At 44.3% G+C, this 22,987-nt stretch overlaps 1 protein-coding gene and 1 long non-coding RNA gene across 12 annotated transcripts in view; one reads left to right on the forward strand and one right to left on the reverse strand.

Moving 5' to 3' along the window:
- Positions 1-1,163, reverse strand: part of LOC144378834 (uncharacterized) — a 101,439-nt gene extending 100,276 nt beyond the window's left edge. For 7 of the 11 annotated variants that reach the window (XR_013440607.1, XR_013440609.1, XR_013440608.1 and 4 more), the window contains exon 1: positions 960-1,163. This is a non-coding gene — a long non-coding RNA (uncharacterized LOC144378834). The remainder of the gene's footprint in view (positions 1-959) is intronic. The other 4 variants (XR_013440605.1, XR_013440606.1, XR_013440612.1 and 1 more) reach the window with 3 other exon arrangements.
- A 21-nt stretch (positions 1,164-1,184) lies between these two features.
- On the forward strand, positions 1,185-4,246 carry GJD2 (gap junction protein delta 2). Its single transcript, XM_036109145.2, has 2 exons — positions 1,185-1,790; positions 2,822-4,246. Exons 1-2 carry the CDS (start codon positions 1,720-1,722, stop codon positions 3,714-3,716), a joined length of 966 nt encoding a protein of 321 aa, XP_035965038.1. The 5' UTR covers positions 1,185-1,719; the 3' UTR covers positions 3,717-4,246.
- The last annotated feature ends 18,741 nt before the right edge of the window (positions 4,247-22,987 follow it).

The following is a 22,987-nucleotide window of genomic DNA, read 5'->3' on the forward strand; positions in this document are numbered from 1 at the left end:
AGTCCCTGGGCCACCTGCTACCCAAACACCTTTGCTCTAGAACTGAAAGCTCATCATGGTGTGATTTATGTAATACACTTATGTGCTATGATCCTTGTGGATAATGAAGGCTCCTAGAATGAGTGAGCCACCCTTTTACAAAGTTGTGTTTTTCAAAGGCTGACAGCCACTTACCCATTTTGCTTTGGGTACATTTATATGAATCACTCCCAACTACTGTGTCTCCCTATACTGACCCCTGAGCTAATTAGCAGCCTGGTGTGATTGTTTCTATTTTGTAGCAACCAATTAAGCAGTTGCTCTGGATAGAACGGACAACAAAATGTAAATTTAAAGACAGAAACCAGGATCTGTTGGTTGAGAGGAGAAAGCCAAGACCAGATAAGCGAAGTGAAGATGGGCTGAGATTGTCAGCGGTTTTGTTTCTGATAGTAGAGTACTGGGCCTCCTTAAATTCAGATTCAGACCAAGGTTAACCTGAGAAGTACCCCCATTAGCAAATAATAAACACATAAACAAACAAATAAATAGATTTTTTTTTTTTTTTTTTTAAATAGCAGAGCATCTGCGTTTGTGCTGGGAGAAACCAGACCTTAAATCGTGGCCACCCACCTGCTCACGCGAGGCACTTCCTAGGTATAGACTTGTTGTGTCCAGACCCCTTCCTCAGAAGCAGCTTCCCACCTGCATTTAAGCTTTGGCCTAAATGGACTCTCCTCAGCCTTCCTCACCCCAGCATCGGACCCACGGAGGCACCGAACTGCAGGCTCATTCTCCGCCACTCAGTCCTCTCTAACGGAGATTTAAAAGTGTCCTACCGTCGCTCCCACTCACCTTCCCCCAACCAGCATCCCCATTTAGAGAGGGAATTTTAGTGGTCTCCCCGAAGACAAAGAGCAAAAAGGTGAGGGACGCACGTAGGGAGGCCACACGACCTACTCCCGCTCCTCCCCACTCACCCACGCGTCTGCTCCCGGCTGCCCGTCCTCCTGCAGGGCACTGGCGGTCAGGTGAGGTTACCTGTGCGCCTCGAGAAGCCCCGAGGGGCGCTGAGATCCTTCCTCCCGAGGTCGCCCCCCTCTCCCCGCGCGCGCGTCCCCTGCCCCTCGGGCTCCAGCGCGCAGCCACAGCCGCACGCCGCGCTCGGCTCCCCTCCGCCGACCTGGCGTGACGCAGGCAGAGACTACTTAAGGGCGGATTAGAGGCGGCGGCCGCGGATTCCCGAGCCCGTCAGCCAGCTCCGCTCGCTCCGCCCGGGCCTCGCAGGCGGCAGTCCAGGGGCGCCCGGTGCCCGCTGAAGTGCCAGGCGCGGGGGCTGGTGCCCGGACCCTTCCCTGGCCCCCAACCCCGGGGGTGAGATCTCTCTCGGGCGGGCGAGAGCTCGCGGACCTGCACGCTGCCACCCCCGCCCCGCCCCTCTCCCGGGCATCCGCGGGCTCCGCACCTGATCCCGGGACGGCACGGGAGGTTGTGCCCGCTCTCGCGACCGCGCCAGCTGCCCCATCGGTCGGGGAGCGCTACGATTTCTTTCCTCATTTCCCTCTTTTAAGTGCAATAAAAGGGAGAGGGGATTCTTGGATTTTTTTTTTTTTAATTTGTTTGCTTCTTTGATCCGGGGTCAAGCGCTCCCAGTCGGGAGGTGCGGCCCAGGGAGGGGCCAGGAGCGGGAACGTGCCCGGTGCTGCCCAGTCTTTGTCTGCTGCCTCCGGATGCACAGCGATGGGGGAATGGACCATCTTGGAGAGGCTGCTGGAAGCCGCGGTGCAGCAGCACTCCACTATGATCGGGAGGTAAGGGCGCTGAGCCGGCCGTCAGCGGGACCCGTCGGGCGACCCCCGGGAGTGCCTTCTCACGTCCCGACCGAGCCCCGACAGCCCCCAGCCCATCCACTGCCCTCTTCCCATCCTCTTCCGTCTGTGCGCTTGTGTCCCTGTTTAATTGTGCACCCCGTGTCCAGTGATGTCCCCCTCCCCCAGCTGCTCCTGATCAGCTCTCCATCCCTTCCCGCTGAAGCACCACCGGGGGGTTGATCCTTCTCCCCTTAGAAAAGGAGTTGTTGGCTCAGTCGTGGTACCCCCACTCTCCGGAGTCAGAGCCTATCTCCATCCGGTTCCCTAAATAGAATCTACAAGGAAGGCAGGGTTGTGTTTGGACAGAGAAGGGCAAATGGGGAGATGGATTTGCTCTTCGGAGCAGATGTATCTTTCCCCCCAAAATATTTATTAAACTAAACTGATTTGGCTGTTAAAACTTACAGTATCAGAAACGCCCACTCCCAATTGATACTTTTGTGTCTTTATATATAAAGACACATATATTCATATGTATATACACTATATATATATCTATGTATATATGTGGATAGATATTCATAGCTATCTGTTTACATAAAGCATTAAGTTCAATATTTATACTGAGGGTAAAGTAAACATCCACTTGGGATAGTTATATGCACACTCTGTGTATAACTTTGAAACATGTACTCTGTTCAGATATTCCATGTGCATTTGCCATATCCAGAGTGAAGGTGTGTGTCTTTTGCCTCCGTACATTCCATGTATACAGATGAAATCTATCTGTTGCAATACACCATGTCCAGTGTATGGAGGTATATACACTTGAGACCCTTGTAATATGAAGTGTTTTCAGTCTACCAGCAAAAAATATTTCCTAGATTCCCAGCTCAGTACCACACAGGGATGGACAGCTCCCCAGTCAAAGGACTGGCAAACATAAGGAGCAGGGAAAGGAGGAACAGGGGTTTCCTAAGTCAGTGACTCAGCCCTTGAGAACCTTTCTCCCTCCCTCTTCCCCTGCTCAGGATCCTGTTGACTGTGGTGGTGATCTTCCGGATCCTCATTGTGGCCATTGTGGGGGAGACGGTGTACGATGATGAGCAGACCATGTTTGTGTGCAACACCCTGCAGCCCGGCTGTAACCAGGCCTGCTATGACCGCGCCTTCCCTATCTCCCACATTCGTTACTGGGTCTTCCAGATCATAATGGTGTGTACCCCCAGTCTCTGCTTCATCACCTACTCTGTGCACCAGTCTGCTAAGCAGCGAGAACGCCGCTACTCTACAGTCTTCCTAGCCCTGGACAGGGAACCCCCTGAGTCCATGGGGGGTCCTGGAGGAACTGTGAGTGGAGTCAGTGGTGGTGGCAAACGAGAAGATAAGAAGTTGCAAAATGCCATTGTCAATGGGGTGCTGCAGAACACAGAGAACACCAGCAAGGAGACAGAGCCCGATTGTTTAGAGGTTAAGGAGCTGACCCCACACCCATCAGGGCTGCGCACTGCAGCGCGATCCAAGCTCCGAAGGCAGGAAGGCATCTCCCGCTTCTATATTATCCAAGTGGTGTTCAGAAATGCCCTGGAGATTGGGTTTCTGGTGGGCCAGTACTTTCTCTATGGCTTCAGTGTCCCAGGGTTGTATGAGTGTGACCGTTACCCCTGCATCAAGGAGGTGGAATGTTACGTGTCCCGGCCTACCGAGAAGACTGTCTTTCTCGTGTTCATGTTTGCTGTGAGTGGCATCTGTGTTGTGCTCAACCTGGCGGAACTCAACCACCTAGGATGGCGCAAGATCAAGCTGGCTGTGCGAGGGGCCCAGGCCAAGAGGAAGTCCGTCTATGAGATCCGCAACAAGGACCTGCCCCGAGTCAGTGTTCCCAATTTTGGCAGGACTCAGTCCAGTGACTCCGCCTATGTGTGAAGGGGCAGGTTTGGGGAAGGCCTGGGGAATGAAAAGGAGCCCCGAGGCAGATGACTGCTCAGAGAGTGACTGCATCTGCCCTCATTTACTATTGAGATGTAGGACAAGACTGGATAAGAGAAGACCTTGCATCAATGGGAGAGGAGAGAAAGTAGAACCATTACCACACGTCACACCATTGGTTCCAACAGAAACCATCAGGTTAGAGTGAGGAGAAGGATGAGTGGGGCTTCTTTGGGCCCTCTTCATTTATGGCCCAGTCTGATCCTAATAACAGTGTACTTGAACAGCTACCAAGTAGGACTTAGCTCTGCTGAGCTCTATATCCTGGTGAACGGTGTGAGACAAATACTTCATTGGTACAAAATTTGTGACCTATCTCAACACAACCCTTCATCCCGGGCTGCAGGACAAACATCCTTGAGGCATCTTCCATGTACCTACCCCGTCAGCATGCCCCTCTCCCTCAACCCAGGATAGCATGCCAGCTTTTTTTTTCTGAATCTGGCCTTACAGTAGACCTAATATGGTTTATCTGCAAGCTAGAGGGAATTACAGGGGGTGCTTTTTGGAGAATGGCCATGGCAGAGGTTTGCATTAAAGCTCCATCTGACTAGCCCTTAGTCATTATGAAAACCTTCGGAATGTCTCAGTATTTCCAATTTTCTAACTCAAACTGCACTGGTGCTGTTTCTTAGGGGCAGGGGTTGGGTGGGAGGGAGGGGATTGCAATATGCAGCTATAACACTTCTGTGAAATGGTTGTTGCACTGTTAGGCATGTGGTTATGAGCTTTGGGATATTTCTGCCTTCCAGCTTGTGGACTTTGGCTAGCATTAAAAATATTTTGTCGCTGTTGTTAATATCAAGGGTGTCTACTTGAGCCACAGAATTTCTAACTGGTGTATTTCACTCATTTTCTTACATAGTTTCATTCTGCAACACAGCTGCACTTCATTTTGCCATGGTTTGAATTTACCTGTGTGCTCACACCAGAGACCTTAATCAGCCCATGTGAATCCCAATTTATTATTTTATCAGTTATTTCTGCAACACACACACGAGCCCTAGCTTGAGAAACCTGGAATGAAACACTATTGGCTAACGTGTGTTTACTGATGTTTATTTGAGACATATACCAAAGGTTCAAAAACCTATTTCTTCGGACTGTGAATATGTTTCCTTCTCTTTGCTCTTATTTATTTAAGTGCCATACACTACCTTTCACATCCACTGTGTATTTAGTTCAAGCATTGGCCAAGAATAATATTTGGATAATTGCTTTTATGAAGCCCTCTATTTCCTTTGCGTTATCATTTATGATTTTTGATTTAGGTATGGACATGATGTAACACACAACTGAGGATTTGTTTAAAATAAAGTTCTTGCCTTTTTTTGTAACCTGGGAAGAGTCTGCATTTTTCTATTTTGATTGGGGTTTCTATTTATTTAAATACATGTTCACAAATGTTTTGTTGCATGTTCAAAAGAGCAGAACATCGGGGGCAGGAAGTGAGGAATGGATGACCGATAAAGTCCAATCAGCCACTAACACATGAGAAGAGGCTGGTACATTTTGGAATGCTTAGAAGAGTGTGATGAGACATTCAGATAGTAGTATTTACTAAGTCCTTTCCATTGTAGCCCAAGATTTCTCTGCTTGTCTAGGGATCTTTCTTGTAATAAAATGCCGATACTCTATCCTATTAGCTCATTCCAGGAGTAGAATATTTTTTTCCTCTCCATAGTTATTTTCTGCCATGGCTTGTCACATCTGGCAGGTATGCTGTGCTCCCCATCATCTCTTTAAGGCCTGATGGTTAAAATGATGCTAACATCATAGTCAAACAGAACGTTCTAGACCAGCACTGCCCAATATAAATTTGTGAAATGATGGAAATTTCTACTCTGTGTTGCTCAATATGGGAACAACTAGCTACATGTGGCTATTGAGCTCTTAAAGTGTGGCTAGTATAACTGATGGACTGAATTTCTCACTTTATTTAATCTTAATTAATTTAAATAGTCATATATGGTTAGTTGCTACTGTCTTATACAGCACCGTTTTAGACTTTCAGTCAATCATTTCTTGTTGGGTTCTTTCAAAGGACACTGATCCTCTGCTTATAGGTCATAAGATATTGCTTTTTAGTCACACATTTCACTATGATTTTTGGCATCTTCTCTCTACATGTGGTCCCATTAGCTCAGTAGGCTAATGTTCTTCCTCCAGTACTTTAATGCTATTCACCTTATTCCAGTGAGCACTTGGTCTGAACATTGTGAAGCAACATGGAATTTCCTGGATGATTGTTTTCCAAATACAATTGTGGCACCCTTTAATGATAGCAGAGCAGATGCCAATTTTAGAATGAAAATATGTTTATTTCAACCTATAGGTTTCCATCTGTAGTATAAATAGGCAGTTGAAAATGATTATCCTTGAGTAAAGAAACAGATCCTCCTCTGTTTTCTGTTTGGTGAGCTAAAAATGTTTTAAGACACCTCCCAGAGATAGAGGAAGAGTGTTGTTTGAGAGCTCTTAGCATATGCTTGGGTGTGAAAGAAGTAGGAATCTGTGTGGAAAACAAGGGCTGTTGTATTTATGCTGTGATATAAGATTAGAAGAACGATAGTGTATCAGTGGGGCTGATCTATTTCAGTTCTTTGATGTTTCCAAACACCCACAAATGGAAAGATTATTAATTCACTTGTCAGAAGTTGGGGGTGGGGAATACAACTTCCTCTGGGCATATAGAGTCATCCCTCAGAATGACTGATGTATGTCAGTTTGATTCTGTTGCTTTCTACTTAATGAAGAAAATATACTGATGATTTGATGGTTCACATAGCTGTGTGATGGATGTGACCTTAATCTAGATGTACTTTGTGAGAGGACAGCACCAATATATTCTCTTAGATTTAAGAGCCTTTTGGTGAACTGCAGGCCCTTTTGGCCTGTGTATGAGAGAGTGTGTGTGTGTGTGCGTGCGGAGGCATGCACGCGCACGCGCACACTAATGCGCACGTTGGTAGGGATAATGGGTGCCAATGTATGAACTGGATTTAAAAATTTGGAGAATACCCTGGACAGACTGAAGTTATTTAGTCTGGGAAAAGAAAAGCTGAAAAATTCAGAATTTATAATTTTTAAATCTCAGATATTTAAAGGATTAAAAAAATGAGGGATAACAGCTGCACTCTCTAGCCTCTGAGGACAGAGACAAAGGACTATATTTAAAATTGAGGGTGCAGGAAGTTAGAAAAGGACCAGAAAGAACATGGTTTCTCCTTTACCTCTCCCTTTTTTTTTTTTTTTTTTTTTGAGAGAGAGAGTGAGCACGGGGTGGGGGGGAGCTGAGGAGGCGGGTTGGGGCAAAGGGAGAGGGAGAGAGAGAACCCCAAGCAGGCTCCATGCCCGGAGAGGAGCCCCAATCGGGGCTTGATGCTGGGCTTGATCTCATGACCCCGAGATCATGACCTGAGCTGCAATCAAGAGTCAGTCAGTTCACTGACTGAACCACCCAAGAGACCCTGCCTTTTTTTTTTCTAAGACTGTTCCTTCTGCAGGGAATACTTGTCCCACCACCTACTTTCACTGAATGTTCCTGTTCACCCATTAAAAACCAGCTTGGGTGTCCACTTACACAGGAACCCGTACTAAACTCTTCTCCAGGCTGGCTTAGTGACCTTGCACTGAGCCTTCATAAAAGTCAGTGTTAAGAGCTGCATGGAGATGAGACACTTCTCAATCAGTATGTGGCTCCTTGATGGTAGGAACTGGGCCTTACACACGGCAGCCGTATGTGACATTTATTGTCAGTCTTCCATCTGGGAACGGTCTTATAGACTCAGAGTGTATGAAAACTAAAAACATCCTGTGAAGACATGAAGTCAAGTCCTTTATGATGTGGTTGAAGAACCCCAATAATCTAAAATCAATACAGTGGGTTTCTTGGAAAATGGTATGATCATTCATCTTGGAGGATTGGAATATTTAAGAAATGGTATTTAGATTGGTTTTACTTTCTTTATATTTTGCCAAGTGTGTTTTTTTGTTTGTTGTTTTGGTGGGTTTTTTGTTTATTTATTGCTGCTGCTACCATAACAAAATATTATAGACTCGATGGCTCAGATAACAAAAATGTATTTTCTCACAGTTCTGAGAGGCTAGATGTCCAAGATCAAGGTATCAACAGGTTTGATTTTTTCCAAAGGCCTCTGTCCTTGGTTTGCAGGTGGCCCCCTTGTTGTGTATTTTTGCATCACATGGTCCTTCCTCAATGCACATGGGTGAATCCCTGATGTCTCTCTGTGGGTCTAAATTTTCTCGTCTTATGAGGACACTAGTCAGATTAGATGAGGGCAGACCCCAATGGCCTCATTTTAACTTAATCACCTCTTGAAAGGCCCTATCTCAAAATACAGTCACATTCTGACCTGGGGGAACACAATTCAGCCTATAATACTAAGTGTTTTCAAACTTCTAGGTACCCTTATGGTTAGAGGGGCTGTATAATTTATTGCACAAAAAGGGATACCTTAGAGAAGGAAAAGGGGCAGGATAGCTGATTGAATGGCAAGCCAGACAATGGGTGTAAACTGGATCTGTCCTGAGCAAACCAAGACGTGTGGATACCTCATTTAAGACAATAAACGGCCATTGAGCTCCTGTTCCAGGGCCTGGAAGCCTGGAGATAATAATAACCTGCCTCGGCTCTTGAGAAGGGCTGTTGAAGCTACATCTCCAACAAAAAGATGAAAATTTATGTCAATAATAATGGGAAACTAGTATTTTAAAAAAAAACCAATGCCTTTGGTCCATTCCTGACCACCTGGATTAAAATCTCCAATGCAGGAGCCTAGCCATGAAGATTTTTTTTATTTTCCATACCCAGGGGATTCTAATGCGTGTTCAGGGCTGAAAACAACTTAGAGACTTGAGCATAAAATGATGAGAATCAGATATTTGGAGGGGAAATTAGGAAGGGAGGAAAAGGGCAGTATGAGGTTCTCCCAACAGAGCCGCCCTTGTTTATGTTGTATGTGAAGTTAGTGAGGAAAAGTTATAGATGGAAGACTAACAACAATTCTCAAGTCTTCTGGAGTGGAAGCAGTGGCCATGGTCATGAGAGGGCCTGACTGAGGGTAAATCCTGGAGTCAACAGAGGAGAAGGAGCCCAGGATGGAGGTCAGAATAGAGCTGGCTAGCAGAAGATAGTTGCAAAGTGGTATCATAAAGTTAAGGGGGGCAGAATCTCCAGGAAGAAGATCTGCTATTCCTTCAATTCAATTTATAAAATAGCTAAATAAAAGCTAGATAAAAGCCTCGAGAAACTCCATTAGATTTGGTGAGTGAGTGGGCTGTGAGAAAGTAGAAAGAGTGAGCACAGACTATCCTTTGCCTGAGCTAATTCCAGATCTCCTGCAGCTTTGATGGAAGCAATTAAAATTCGAGCAGACAAAGGGTAAATCGTCAGTCCTGTCTCAGCTAGGGCTCTGATATTCGGGCAGGCATGGCCAGCCAGCTCTGTCACCACTCAAAGCCTATGTTCATTTAGAAGATTATTGCACACCAGCTAGATCGACCTGGTGGAACCAAACCCAAATGAGTAGTTGTGGCTAAAATGTACTCAGCTTTGAGCCTTGAGGGCTGTAGGCAAGGTCAGTGCATAAATCTGGAGATCTCTGAGGGACACGGATGCCAAGTATCAGTGCATTACTGTTGTGAATCAGATCCATTATTCACCCAGGCCAGTGTTCTAAGTCTCTGACAACCGTGGCAGATGGAGTCGTGTAGAATGGACCGGTTCTCTCTGGCTCCAAAGACCATGGATGCTCTCTCAAACATCTTTATTTAACTTAATAAATAAAGGATCTATTCTCTATAATTACACTCCAAATCCCAAGTTCCCAACCCCTTCCTTGAAAGTCCCAATCTCCAAAACCAACAAGCAATAGAAAGTTATTCAATCCAATTCAGTGCTTTCTTGAACTTTAAGGGTGCGCAAGGGCCTGGACCAGATGTTAAAGGACATATAGACAGGTGTGGTGCACTTCCTACCCTCACAGGACCTGCAGCCTACCTGAGCAAAATGCGACAACTTCATGAGACAGAGTTTGAACTGTGCCTTACTCAAGGCTCAAAGTATTCTGAGATCCAAGGAGGGAGACATCACATCCAGTGTGTGTGTGTGTGTGTGTGTGTGTGTGTGTGTGTGTGTGTTTGGGTAGGGGGTGTGGAGCAGAAAAACTTCACCAAGATGACACTGTAATGGGTCTCCTGGAAGAAGAGAGAAGTAGGTAGGGACCAATATAAATGTTCTCCTCTGGCAGAGAAGCTTGAGGATATATGTGGAGGACTGGGGGATTTTGTTTTTGCCTGGATTTCACAGAGAAGTAGTGGGAGGTGGGTTTGGGAAATGAGCAAACTGTATTATACACCAAACAGAGAGCGCCACAGTGAATCAGGTAGACTATGTGAAGGGCCCCTCCCTTTCAACAATACTCCTTAATGTCATCATTTTAAGCACTTCCAGGTCCCCAGGCATCAGCCACACTGTTTCTGTCTGACGATGCAGAGATCCCATTTCAGGATCAGCTTTGATTTGGAAAACACATTTCAATCTCAAACAGTAAGGGATTGGAGCAAATATCGAGGGTGATGGTTGGGGATTTGGCAGCATGGCCCCATTAACATTAGTGGGGGTTAGTCTGCTAAATCCCAGACACAGAACAGAATCCTTATGTTTATTCACCAACAGTGACCTTTCTGCTGTAAATTGATACAATATTTCAGAATCACTTAGAACTGGTTAAGCTTTGTAGCATCTCCCTCTCCTAAAAGGGAAATCTTTCTGAAAATTGCTGCCGTGCGCACTGAAATATCTGTATTTTTGGGTAACTCTGGCCAGTAGTAACATATGGGCACCTAAATATAGATTTGGTGAATGTTGATACCTCTGAGACATTTGATCTAGGGAACTTTACCTGTTATACCTGTCTCCAGGTAGCTGCCAAGTTTTTTGCAAATGATTATTTTTTTTAAAAAATTCTCCCTTTTTTCGTAATTTTCTTCTTTCTTCCCTCCATATTTTTATTTTCCAATGACAATAAGAGAAAAAATCACTGAAGGCTTTTCATGTGAAATCTGAATGGTCTAAAGATTTCTATTCATGATCTTAATAATAGCAAATATGTGTTAATTATATCCCCTCTTACTCCTTACAACAGCCCTGGAAGGAGAATGCTAAGTATGATCACACCCATTTTTCAGTTAAGGGAACCAAATGTAGGTGTTAAATCAACTTGCCTAGGTTATACAGCCAGTCCATGGTGTACCTAGATTCCAGCCCAGGCAGTGTGATATTGAAGTCATGTTTTAATAGTTTATGACGCTACATCCAAGAAAGCTCTGCTAGATGAGGTCTCAGGAAACCTGACTCATTGGTCTGATGGTTTTAATTTTTTATTTAAATTCAATTTAGTTAACATGTAGTGTATTATTAATTTGTGGGTAGAATTTTTTTTAAAGATTTTATTTATTTATTTGACAGAGACACAGTGAGAGAGGGAACACAAGCAGGGGGGGTGGGAGAGGGAGAAGCAGACTCCCTGCCAAGCAGGGAGCCCGATGCGGGGCTCGATCCCAGGACTCTGGGATCATGACCCGAGCCGAAGGCAGACGCTTAATGACTGAGCCACTCAGGCACCCCTAATTTGTGGGTAGAATTTAGTGATTCATCAGTTGCATATCACACCCAGTACTCACTACATCACGTGCCCTCCTTAATGCCCATCACCCAGTTACCCCATCTCTCCCACCTCCCCTACAGCAACCTTCAGTTTGTTTCCTAGAGTTAAGAGTCTCTTATGGCAAACCCATGGTTAGTTTTAACACAGATGGGACAGAACCCAATTCTCTGACTTGGAGTCTGGTGCACTTTCCAGTCTTCATGGCTTCTTGACTCATCCAATGTTAAGCCCTAGATTGTCAGGAAAGAAATCTAGAAATAGTAGAGAAATGACAGTATTCTCAAAAAGTGGTTTCTAATACTTCTAAAGAGGTCGGAAGGAAATGTGGCAGGCCAATCTTTAGGGGAGGATGTTGGTCTCGATCTCTTGGGAACTGAGATTTCTTCAGTGCAATTAGAACAGAGTGCTCTCACTCGGACTGCAGACCAAGTAGAAGCTGAAGTGAACATTCTGGAGTGGCAGCCAGACCTGCAGGTGATCCTCCTCTTAGCTGTTTTCCTTGATTTCAGAGATGAGGAAATACAAGGCAGCAATTTTTCTTTTTAAAAAACCTAGCATTTATTTCCCCCAATTACAGAAGTAATACCTATTCAGAGGAAAGAAGAGCACAATGAAAAAAATTCTGTCACTCAAAGAATGATCATTAACCATGTCTGTTCTTTGGAGTATACCTGTGTAGGACTTCTACTCCATAAGTACAAAAAAGTGTACACATGGGACCATAGATGTGTGTTTGCTAGACACAACAGTGTCCATATTGTTTGGTGGCCTTTCTCCATTTAGATATAGATGGTTAATACTTTCCACATCAACAAATAAGTTTGCAACACGTTTTTGATTAGTGGGATAAATATTCTATGATGCAGTGGTGTCACAATTTACTTGAACAGTTCCGTAGGCTTGGATATTTGGGTTGTTTCCAGTTGTCACTGTTATATATGAAAGTAGGGTAAACGTCACTACACACTTATCAGACTGTTTCTACAGGATAGCGGGATTACAGAGTAGGCACCTATAATTTGTTGCTACATTTTACCAAATCTTCAAAAAGTCAGCTTGTGGATGTTAGTAGCTGTTAGTAGTTAATAAGAATGTTCAAGAAGCAGATAATTTCTGAGATTCTAGAAAAACTGGTTTATAAGATAAGAATACACAGTAAGTCTCCTCAAATTTGCTTTTAGGGGAGAAGGTGGAGGGAAAAGTATTTTGGGGTTCATTTTTGTATTTTACTAAAAACAATCTGTGTGTGTAATGGGAGCTAACTTTCTATTTTTTTTTTTAAGATTTTTATTTATTTATTTGACAGAGAGACAGCCAGAGGGGAAACACAAGCAGGGGGAGTGGGAGAGGGAGAAGCAGGCTTCCTGCCAGCAGGGAGCCTGATGTGGGACTCGATCCCAGGACCCTGGGATCATGACCTGAGCCGAAGGCAGACGCTTAACGACTGAGCCACCCAGGCGCCCGGGAGCTAACTTTCTAAATATAAGGTCTCAGCACAGAGACTCCAAGTGGCTATGACTCCTGAATTTGAGAAAAAAATCTTAGTCCAAGGATTGAGGGTGAGCATGATGCACAACCAAGTCAGGGATGCATCCTGGAGTATCCATAAAATGATGGCAAAGTTGTGAGTGAGAAAACTAATGGATATATTAAACTCTGAAGACCTGCTCATGCATTGGGTCATGAACCAGCCTCGGCTATAGGACTCATATAACTGGAACCACACTGAGTGATCAATACCCAGCTGGCACATTACAAGGAAAAGACGGAGCCCTAACTCCTGGTCACATAGGTGGCCTTAGCCACAAAGCTTTCCTATGCTGATGCCAGGTCTATGCCCAACTAGAACCCAAAGACAAGTGGCAGAGATGGAAATTTTATAAGGGAACGATTGTAAAAACTTACACATTATACATTGGGGGGTTAAAAACCAGGCTAGGAAGGGCACATAAGATAGCCAGTCCTTATTAGAAGGATCAAAAATTTCCAAAGGAACCCTTTTTCTATCAAGTTACTCTGCAATTTATTTAAATGAAGGTACATTTGATAAAAATAGCAGTTTCCTTCTCTGTGCCTGGGTGCTAATGAGCTCGACAGGCATTCATTCCTCGCTTTGATATATTTGTTCCCCTTACCGCACCTCTCTCTGGCGCTCTTAGGGTCCTCAGGTGTTGAAATGGGGGTGGCTAGTACTTAAAAAGACTTTCCTAGGTGAGAAAGTGCAATGACGTAGTGACTCCTTTTTTAAGGAATGAGGGGAGAAGGGAGGTGAGTGGTGGGCAGAAAAAGTAATGTTTTAAGAAAATTGGAAGTCGAACTCTAACTTAACTTGTCTGCATACTTTGTGGGGATAGATTTCACATCTAGCATATGTGCTTGGGGGCTCTTTGGAGTCAAAGAATTAAATGAGGAAAACAGGAGAATGACAGGTAGCTGGAGTGTAGTTACAAGCATAGGCTTTACAATCAAACTGACCTATAAAAATAATAGGGACCCATAATATAGTGTCCCATGATCATCTCTGATTAATGCATTGGATGCATTCATTCTACAAGCATTTACTAAGCCTCCATGTGGGTCAGACACTGAACTACCTTCTTGACTCTTCCATTTTCTAGCAATGTGGTCTAGGCAATTATGTAACCTCCCAAAACCTCAAGTTTCCAGATCCGTAAAATGAGAATAATAAAACCATCTATCTCATTGGGTTGTTGGAAGTTTTAAGTTTGATCATGTCTGTAAAAAGAGTTCTTCACATTGCCTGATACCTACTAAGTGCTTTAAAAAATGTTGTTGATTTATTGTAATGATTATCACTATTAAGACTTCAGGTATTGAATATGGCCATTGGTACGCTGAGTTCACAGCCTTTTCTGCAAGAAGACTGAAAAAGAAGAAAAGAACATAGGAATCTAGGTCTGTGTAAGGGACATCAGCTTTTTCCCATCCCCCAGTTTGTCTCAGGCCTCTGCAATGACTCCCAGGGTCAATTTAATGGAAGAAGCAGGTACGTGTAGTGAACTCATGGTCTAATCCAGCTCTGACACCAGAGAAGGTGGACCAGGCTGCCAGAACATCAGATTCCTTGCTGAAGGAAGAGTGGCTAGGAAAGAAATCCTTTTTTATTTACCTAGAATTTGGCTCTACTGCAATCTCTACTTCCTTTTGTGTAGACCTTCATAGTGTCCAACAAGATGTTATCCACATTCTCAGATGATCCTCCCTCAGAAACCTTATAAGACAGAATAGAAAATAACCCCATCCTACAGATGAGAAAATGAGGTTTAGAGACACATATTCTTTAGACAACCAGGTTAAGAGTCAGAGTTGAAACCAAACCCTACTCTAAACCCAAACTTCTAGTTACTAGAATGTTCTGGAACTCCTAAGACTGCCCCCTTTACAGTTCATGTGAATATCTGCTCTTCAGAGGGCTTTTCTGGGCAGAGGGAAACTTATTTTAACCTTGGCCAGATAAAAGCATGATTAAAAAAACAAAAGTTTTGGAGATATTGCAAAGCATGTATAACAAATTCTAAAACCAAAGAGAAATTTGAAAAATACTATTATTATTATCTCTCACCCTGACCTGACTCTTGATAAAGATCAAGAGGAACTGACAGCCATTTTAGTTTATTTGTGGACTCCTTAGGCATCACTTATGGACTCATTTATTGAATTAACAGATGTGAAGTTCTTATGGACAGTGTCTGGTACATAGTATGTCCTCAGTGAACTCATGTATTGTTGAGTGAAAAATAATTTTATTTATCAAATGCTTCTTAAGGGTTTTCTGTGTAATAATGCATTTGGTAACCACAACAGCCCTATAGGCCCATTTTATTTTTTATTATTTTATTATTTTATTTTATTTTTTTATATATAGAAAGAGTGCGTGCACATGACGGGGAGGGGGTGCAGAGGGAGAGAGAGAATCTTAAGCAGGCTCCACACCCAGCAGGAGCCTGCTACAGGGCTCAATCTCACGACCCTGAGGTCATGACCTGAGCCAAAATCAGGAGTCAGTTGCTTAACTGACTGAGCCACCCAGGAGCCCCCCTATAGTCCCATTTGAGAGAAGAGGAAGTGGAAACCCAAAAAGGTTATAAAGTACTAAGTGTGCTATAAACTTATTTTTGGCTATATGTATTTGCATGCAGAAATGTCTGCAAGGAATATACCCATCTCTGAGTGGTAAAGAAATTGGATGATTTTAAATTTAACTTATGGATTTTCCACAAATACAATATAATTTATAATACTTATTGCAATATATTTACTTCTGTAATCTTACAAGAATGTTTAATTACTGCATTTAGAGGAAAGTAAGGAGTTTAGCACTGGTTTTCTGTGACTTTACCTTTGTCAATTGTTTATTCATGGAAGTTTTCTCAGTCAGATTAAATACACCATCAGTTTCCAGGCCCTGAATGCTACAAGTCTCTACCCTACTAAATGCAGTGTCCTTGTAAGAAAGGTATTTTCAGACCAGTTTACAGACGGAAAAACTGAGGTGAGTCGCTAGCTTGCCCAAGGCTACAAGGGGAGAGTTGGTGTATCTAATCTAATTTTGTCTTCCCCAAAATCTTGTAATAGGCTTAAGAAAGCAGAAGGAGGTGGAAGGACAGAGGTAAGAGCTCAAGTCACTGACCATTAGAGAGAGGAAGACTCTTGATTGAATCTATCCTCCCTATGGATGATTCTAGAATCCTAAAGCAGGATTGGGTACAATGGGGAGGCAGTGGGTAGCTGTGAAGGTAGACCCTCCACTGAGATTGGTCAGGTAACATTGGGAGATCACTGGGATATTGGGGAGGATAGATTTGTAAGACATACCCAACAAGTAATTGAGAAATTCCAATGCTATCTCTGCCCTTGTCAGACTTGGTCCCAAATAACTGTGGGCAAAATTTCTCATAGGCCAGCTAGCCTGCCTGCTTTCCTTCCTTCCTTCTTTCTTTCCTTTTTTCTTCCTGTTCCTGCTTTTATTGGATTTCTATCATTTCTCTTGAGGAGGGGTGGGTTGGGCAAACACTTTGTAAGCTCTTTCACTCCAAGGATGAACTTTTAAAATTACTACTCCTTTAAAAATGTTTTTTAGGAAAATTAGGGGCTGCTGTGTAGCTCAGTCGGCTAGGCGCCCAACTCTTGGTTTCCACTCAGGTCACGATCTCGGGGTCGTGAGATGGAGCCCCACGTCAGGCTCTGCGCTCAGCAGGGAGTCTGCTTGAGATTCTCTCTCTCCCTATCCTTCTGCCCTTTGTCCCCCCGCACCCCCCTCCCCACGCAGCTGCACGTTTCCTCTCTCAAATAAATAAATAAATCTTTAAAAAAGTTTTAGGAAAATTAAAATTTTTGGCACAAAGGAAGAAATTACTAATAATAGACTTTCAGGTGTCAGTGAAGGAGATATTTTTAAGCAGGGTCTTACTAGCTCATTCAAACTACACCAGAGAGAGTATTATGAATCATTCAGCTGTCTTAGATTCACGGGCTCCTGGGGTTGGCAGCAGCATTGTGTACAATTAGTCCAGCCTCTAACTGGGTGTTTGAATTCCCTATATAGCCTCCTTCGCCAGTGGCTGCCTACATCCAGCTAGTGAGAAGCTGGTTCCCTTCAAGAGAGTCCACTCTAACTTCTGGACCTCTGATTGCTTAAAAGTTCTCCCTCATGTTGATCTGAAATCTCCTGCCAGAACCTGAGGCACCTTTCAGACAAGAGCCCAATAGAAAAGGTGTTTTTGTCGTCTGGTTTCTTCCCACTCAAGCTCACCCACTGGGCTTGCTGTCTGGGGTGGAGTTATGGCCATTGGCTTTCTTCTAGAGGAAAACGTTACTGCTGTGATGCCTGATACAATGTTCCCAGTAGGAAAGAAATCGTTTTGAAATTCAAGGGTTTTGGAATTGAAAAAGACAGGGCATGGAGAAGTGTGTCAGAATGTCAGAGGATGTACATAGTAGATCCAATGATTCTCTCTTTGCCAGGAATAAAAATTTCATTCCAAAAAATAGAAGTAAAATTCTAGTAGCAAGAGCATTATTTACCCTACACACACGCAATGATCATTGTACCAGGTTCATGTTTGGAAAAACAGGCAAATTTGTTTGTTCATTCAGATCAAACTGGTATCAAATAACCACAAATTCATATGTTGCCTTTTCTGTTTTGGTTGCTAGGCACACGGGATTCACGGGAAGCTTGCTAAATATGTTTGACACATTTTTGCATGTGAATCATAAATATTAGTGGATTCCTTTCAGGAGTGACTGTCATTCAGAAATAGAGCTTGAACCAAGCTTTCCTCTAGGGGAAAAACACCTGGATTTCAGGCTGAAAGAAGGCCTGACGGGGCGCAGGAGCAGGTCCCCAGCTATGCGGTAAAAGAGTAGTGAAAATGGCAGTCCTTTATGACTGTCTGCCATTTTGCAGTTAACAAACTGCCTCCCCATTCACAATCTCATTTTACCCTCACAACTCCCCGGTGAGATAGGTATTAGGGCTGGCAGCTTCCACCGTCCCAGGAATGAAGTCGTGGGCCACTAAGAGCCATAATGAGAGGGGAAACCCTTGGGACGAGAGTCTCCCGACATGACTCTAGCTCATGTTGGCAGCGCTGAGGCTGTGCTTGTCCAGTGTGGGATAGCACACTCCACCACCCTGCTGAATCCAGACATTTCATTTCTTATCTTGGTTTGCTCAGTACCGAGCCAGTGGCGCTTGCATAAATGTCCTTCTGGCATGAGGGAGGGCGGGGGAGAGGGAGAGAAGGGAAACAGCAGCGGTCAGCAGAGTGTCAGGCTGGGGACCTGCCATCTCGCTGAACAGAGCTCCGGCCAACTCCAGCAGTGTCCTGGGTGCAGCTCTGATTACGGCTGATGGGATTGTCCCCAGGCTCGGGATTACATCTTGCCCTTAAAGAGAACAGGGAGAGAGCATCCCTTAGCTGTTACCAAGGTGTCACTTGTAAATCATTAACCAGGAGCAGAGACAGGAACCAGAGAGAGGTGAAAATAAATGAACCCTGACACAGAGGCCTCCCCATGTCACATCTCAGATGGTTAGCATCTGAGCATTAATTACCTGGTTATCACAAACATGCAATATGTTGGGGGTGGGGCTGCATTTTGAACTTGGTTTAACTCTGTAGAGTCTTCCAACATTTAGTATTTTCCACAGGGGCTGGAAAAGCCCCCTCTGTCTCTTGGGTGATCCAATGGACCCCCCTGCCTCCAACGGGAGTGTGGACGGCTAGGCTTTCCTCGGCCGCTCTTTTTGATCTCCTGTCTCTTCTTTCTCTGCAGTTCTCCGTGGTGGATCACTGCATAGCCACCGTGTAGGCCCCACTCCAAAGACTCAAAGCCTACAGAGTGTTCCTTTTTTCTCTGAGGGTCTGCCACTTAAAAGGGCATCAGAAATAAGACTGGTGAATGGGAAGAATGGTTGAAGCTGGTTGATCAGTACATAGGAAATCATTATTCTACTCTACTTTATGTGTAGAAAGTGTCCATAATAAAACATTTTTGAAAAGACAATGCATCAAGAAGAGTGGATTTGACTGAAGCACAAAATGGAAGTCTTGATTCATTCAGGCTCTGGAGTCAGGCTGGCCCGAGAGCAAATCCCAGCTTGGCAACTTTCCAGCAGGAACTGACCATTTCACTTAACATCTTGAGTCCTCCTTATCTGTAAAATCAGACAAAAATTAGTTACGTCGTCAGGTTCCTGATAGCACTGAGTGAGATAACAAAGTTTTCTTAAGTGACGAAAGTCATCTTTACTAAGTTTAAGAAAAAAAGAGGGGAATGTAGTATAAGGATCTAAGGGTATTTCAAAATTCAAAGACGGAACTACTGCTGATTCTCAAGAGTGACTTGGAATCAGGGACTCCAAGGGCATAAAGGACCATACTTGGGTTCATGTCTCTGGGCCTCTCTGCATGATTGGTCTACCGTTCCCTTTGCCTCAGACCAGCTCTCTCTATTGCCAGTCTGCATGAATGAAAATTTGGCTATCAACAGCAGCTCCCAGGTTTACCTTCTCTCAATTCAATCACACAACCAGGTTGAGTTTGGATCTCCTGGTCTGGATTCCAAGTTTTCTGGAGCACATCTTTTGTCTAGCTTGAATAAGAAAGAGGTCTACTCTCCTCAGCCAGGAGCTGAGGTCACTCTGTGTTAACACGGAGGCTCCATGTGGCCATGTCAGTGGAGTTGGCAAGGAGAAGTTCCCAAAGGAAAGGAGAGCAGTCTCCAAAAAATGATCAGGGTGAAGTGGTGGTGGCGCGGACAGACAAAATGATGAGTCAAGATACAAAATATTTAGAACATAGTAGTCTGTCGTTAAGTATTGGCTCCTACTCATTTGAGTTGACTCATCTTCATGCCCTCCCGGGCAAAAGCCTTAGGTTAGCCTAACCCGGTAAGAAGAGGAAGACATCAATTACAACTCTTCCTTCATTCCTTCGTTCCAGCGTGCCTCCTCTGTGCAGGGCAAAAGGAAACAGCAGGACCAGAGACAAAAACCCCTGCCTCATGGCACCGATGATGGAGCGATACAGTAACAAAGGCCAAAATACATAAGGCCTCGGAGAAAGTGGAATTGGAAGTGTGGGGGGTTATAGTTCTAAACAGGCCAGCCAACAAGAGAGCGTCCTTTGAACAGGGACTTGCAGAAGACGAAGGAGTGAGTCATGTGGCTCTCTGGGAGAAGAGTATTCGGAGGGAATAGCTGGCACCGAAGGCCTGAGTCAGAGGGAACCGCAAGAGGGCCACCGCAGCTGGAGTAGAGTGAAAGAAAGGAAGGGCATGAGGCGTAGAAAACCAGTGGACCTTTACCCAGATCTTTAGGAGTTTTCTACCCAAGGAAGAGGAGGAGAGGTGTGATAAAGACTAACGCTGGTGGCCAGAGCACCTGTCTCATTCATTCTTAAGTGATCTCTAAATAAACCATTTCTGATGGGAGACAGCCTGGTATAAGTCAGTTTCTCACATCGTAAGAGTAATAGGAAATTACAGAGAGGGTTGCAAACCGAAGGCCTAGCTGCATGGAAATGTCAGGACACCCCTCACCTCCACAGGGCTGTTCTTTACCAAGCACCTGCAATAGGTGCACACAGTGCTAGGGGGACATCCACGGGTGCCCTGAAGGTTGAATGACCCTTTGCACACGGCCGGGCCACTGTAAGAAAGAAAACTAATCACCACTTCTAAGAGATGCCAGCACACAATTTTTTCAGTGCCCTTAATTCTGTCTTTGAGTCAAGAGATGATGAGGTCGTGCCAGAGGAAAAAGCCCCTGTTACGTGACCATGTCCCACAGCCCTTTCTGCAGTGGTCACAGTGGAGAACTTTGAGCAAGGACATTAGTTACTAAAGGGTCAGGAGAAAAGAGTAAGAGAGAGCCAGAGAGAAGCCCTTCCCTGTTCCCAGAAAATCAGCACCTATGCAAAGCCCACACTAACGTGCTGCTCTTCCCCGGAAGCCACGATCCGTTTAGTACCAGAACAGAGTGTACTTTCATGCCACACGCGGCTTGTTCTGAGCCTTGGGCAACCGCACGTAGGAAAGAACGCATGGTCATTGGGGGAGGGATCCCAGAAGTTAAGCACCTGTCAAACATCTGGGCAGAATCAAAGAGGGAAATATAATTTAGACAGAGGAAATGAATTACAAAGGAGAAGCATGAAAATCCAATCCTCCTGTAGCAGGTGGTCCAGAGAAAGGGGAGAGTGGGCAGAATAAGCTTCTTAACTTACCTAGATTAGTAACAATATTCTCCCCCTTTAATAACTGCTTCTGATGATCAGAGCAGGGAACTTCTTCCTGTTTGGAATGGGTGGTGTCTCAAAGAGGAGCTGTGTCTAAGAGGTAATTTGCATCTCTCTTTAAACTTGTGACAAAATGTGTAAACATGGGGCGCTTGGGTGGCTCAGTCGGTTGAGCATCCAACTCTTGATTTTGGCTCAGGTCCTGGTCTCAGGGTCATGAGATGGAGCCCTGTGTTGTGCCCCACGCTGGACATGTAACCTGCTTAAGATTCTCTCTCTGCCCCTCCCCCACCTCTCTCTCCCTCTCAAAAAAAACAAAAACCCAGCAACAAAAAGTATAAACCTACACAAAAATATCAGTTACATGGAGGAATGAAATGAGGCAAGGCAGAGGAAGTAGGACGTTTTCCCACATTTTTCTCACGTGTACACTTCGGTACATTGACCCAACATGTGAATTTGGTTTTCTAATCATGATATGAATTCTGATAACTATAATTTCTCCTGGGCATCTTTGACACCAACAGCAGAGAATTGGGGGGTAAAATATGCCAAATCACACTATATCACAGAGCACATCGTTATTAAAATGCGGGTCTATCTATCTACTTATTCATATCTAAATCTATCTATCTACCTACCTATCTATCTATTATCCATCTATCATCTATCAATCATCTATCTATCTAATAAACAGTACAGATATATGGCACAAAATTCAAAGGTTATATATTCTTTTCCCCACTCCATCTCTAGTCACGTTCCCCAGAGAAAAGAGACGTCATATGCATCCTTTGTTTAATGGTAACATACGCACCATTTCCACATTGCCTTTTTCCTTAACAAAATAACACTGACATGGCTCCTTATCAGTACTGTGTCTATTTTTTTCAAAGGCTGCATAGTATTCCATTGCGTGTTTGTTCCATAATCTATGTAACCACTCTCCTCGTGATGAATATTTTGCTTGCTTCCAAGCTTTTGTCACTGCAAACAATACTCTACTTCTGGATGTCAGGCATTAGTCAAGACAGCCGATTTAGAAATTGCTCAATTTGTTGATGGATAATGCTTGAACTAAAAATGTGGAATGGCAGTCATGTGTTTCAGCTCGATGTGATGGGGAGTAATAAAGCACTATCTTTTTCTACCACCAGTTACCATAAAGTAAATAAACAGTGTCAGGAAGGAAGAAGGGAAATACTCTTGATTATTTTTTTAATCAATTTCAATCTTTTATTCACCTGGACAGGGCAAGAATATGATAGATAGAGCTTTCTCTATTCCAATGATGCCTTTATTTAAGCTTAAGTCTAGACAGCAATTGCAAGCATGGAGAGGTGATACAACATGCTGGATTGTGCTATTTCAACTTGGTTATGCTGGTAACATGTTTCAGAATTAGAGCTGGTCAAGGAAGAAACTTGGAGGTGAGATTTGCAAGGTGGAAGCAAGGCAGTAGATGTAATCATGAAGATTTTCTGGTCATATATGGTGAGGGACAGAGGCAGAGGTATCTGGTGGGTTCCAGCTTGTCCTTGCTGTCCTCTGCTCTGCTCCTGGGTCACCTTCACAACCTTCAGCCCTGCAGACCAACAGAGGCATCGAGCCCTCCAGGGCTTTGGCTGTATATAGCTGCACAGGGCACAGCCACCCTTGGGTCTTTCCATGCGTTCCTCCTTTGTGTCCCTCCTTTAGCAGTTAGACGTGCTTGGCTTCTCAGATTTCCCTGGAAGGTCTCACATGTCCA

The sequence above is a fragment of the Halichoerus grypus genome, chromosome 8 (assembly GCF_964656455.1).
Source record: "Halichoerus grypus chromosome 8, mHalGry1.hap1.1, whole genome shotgun sequence".
Classification (NCBI taxonomy): Eukaryota; Metazoa; Chordata; class Mammalia; order Carnivora; family Phocidae; genus Halichoerus; species Halichoerus grypus.

What these genes read in the sequence shown, in the direction of transcription:
- GJD2 (XM_036109145.2), top strand. Translation starts at nt 1,720, where the DNA reads ATGGGGGAATGGACCATCTTGGAGAGGCTGCTGGAAGCCGCGGTGCAG. An exon ending in CACTCCACTATGATCGGGAG is followed by an intron (nt 1,791 to 2,821) that starts GTAAGGGCGCTG and finishes TCCCCTGCTCAG; the next exon opens with GATCCTGTTGACTGTGGTGG.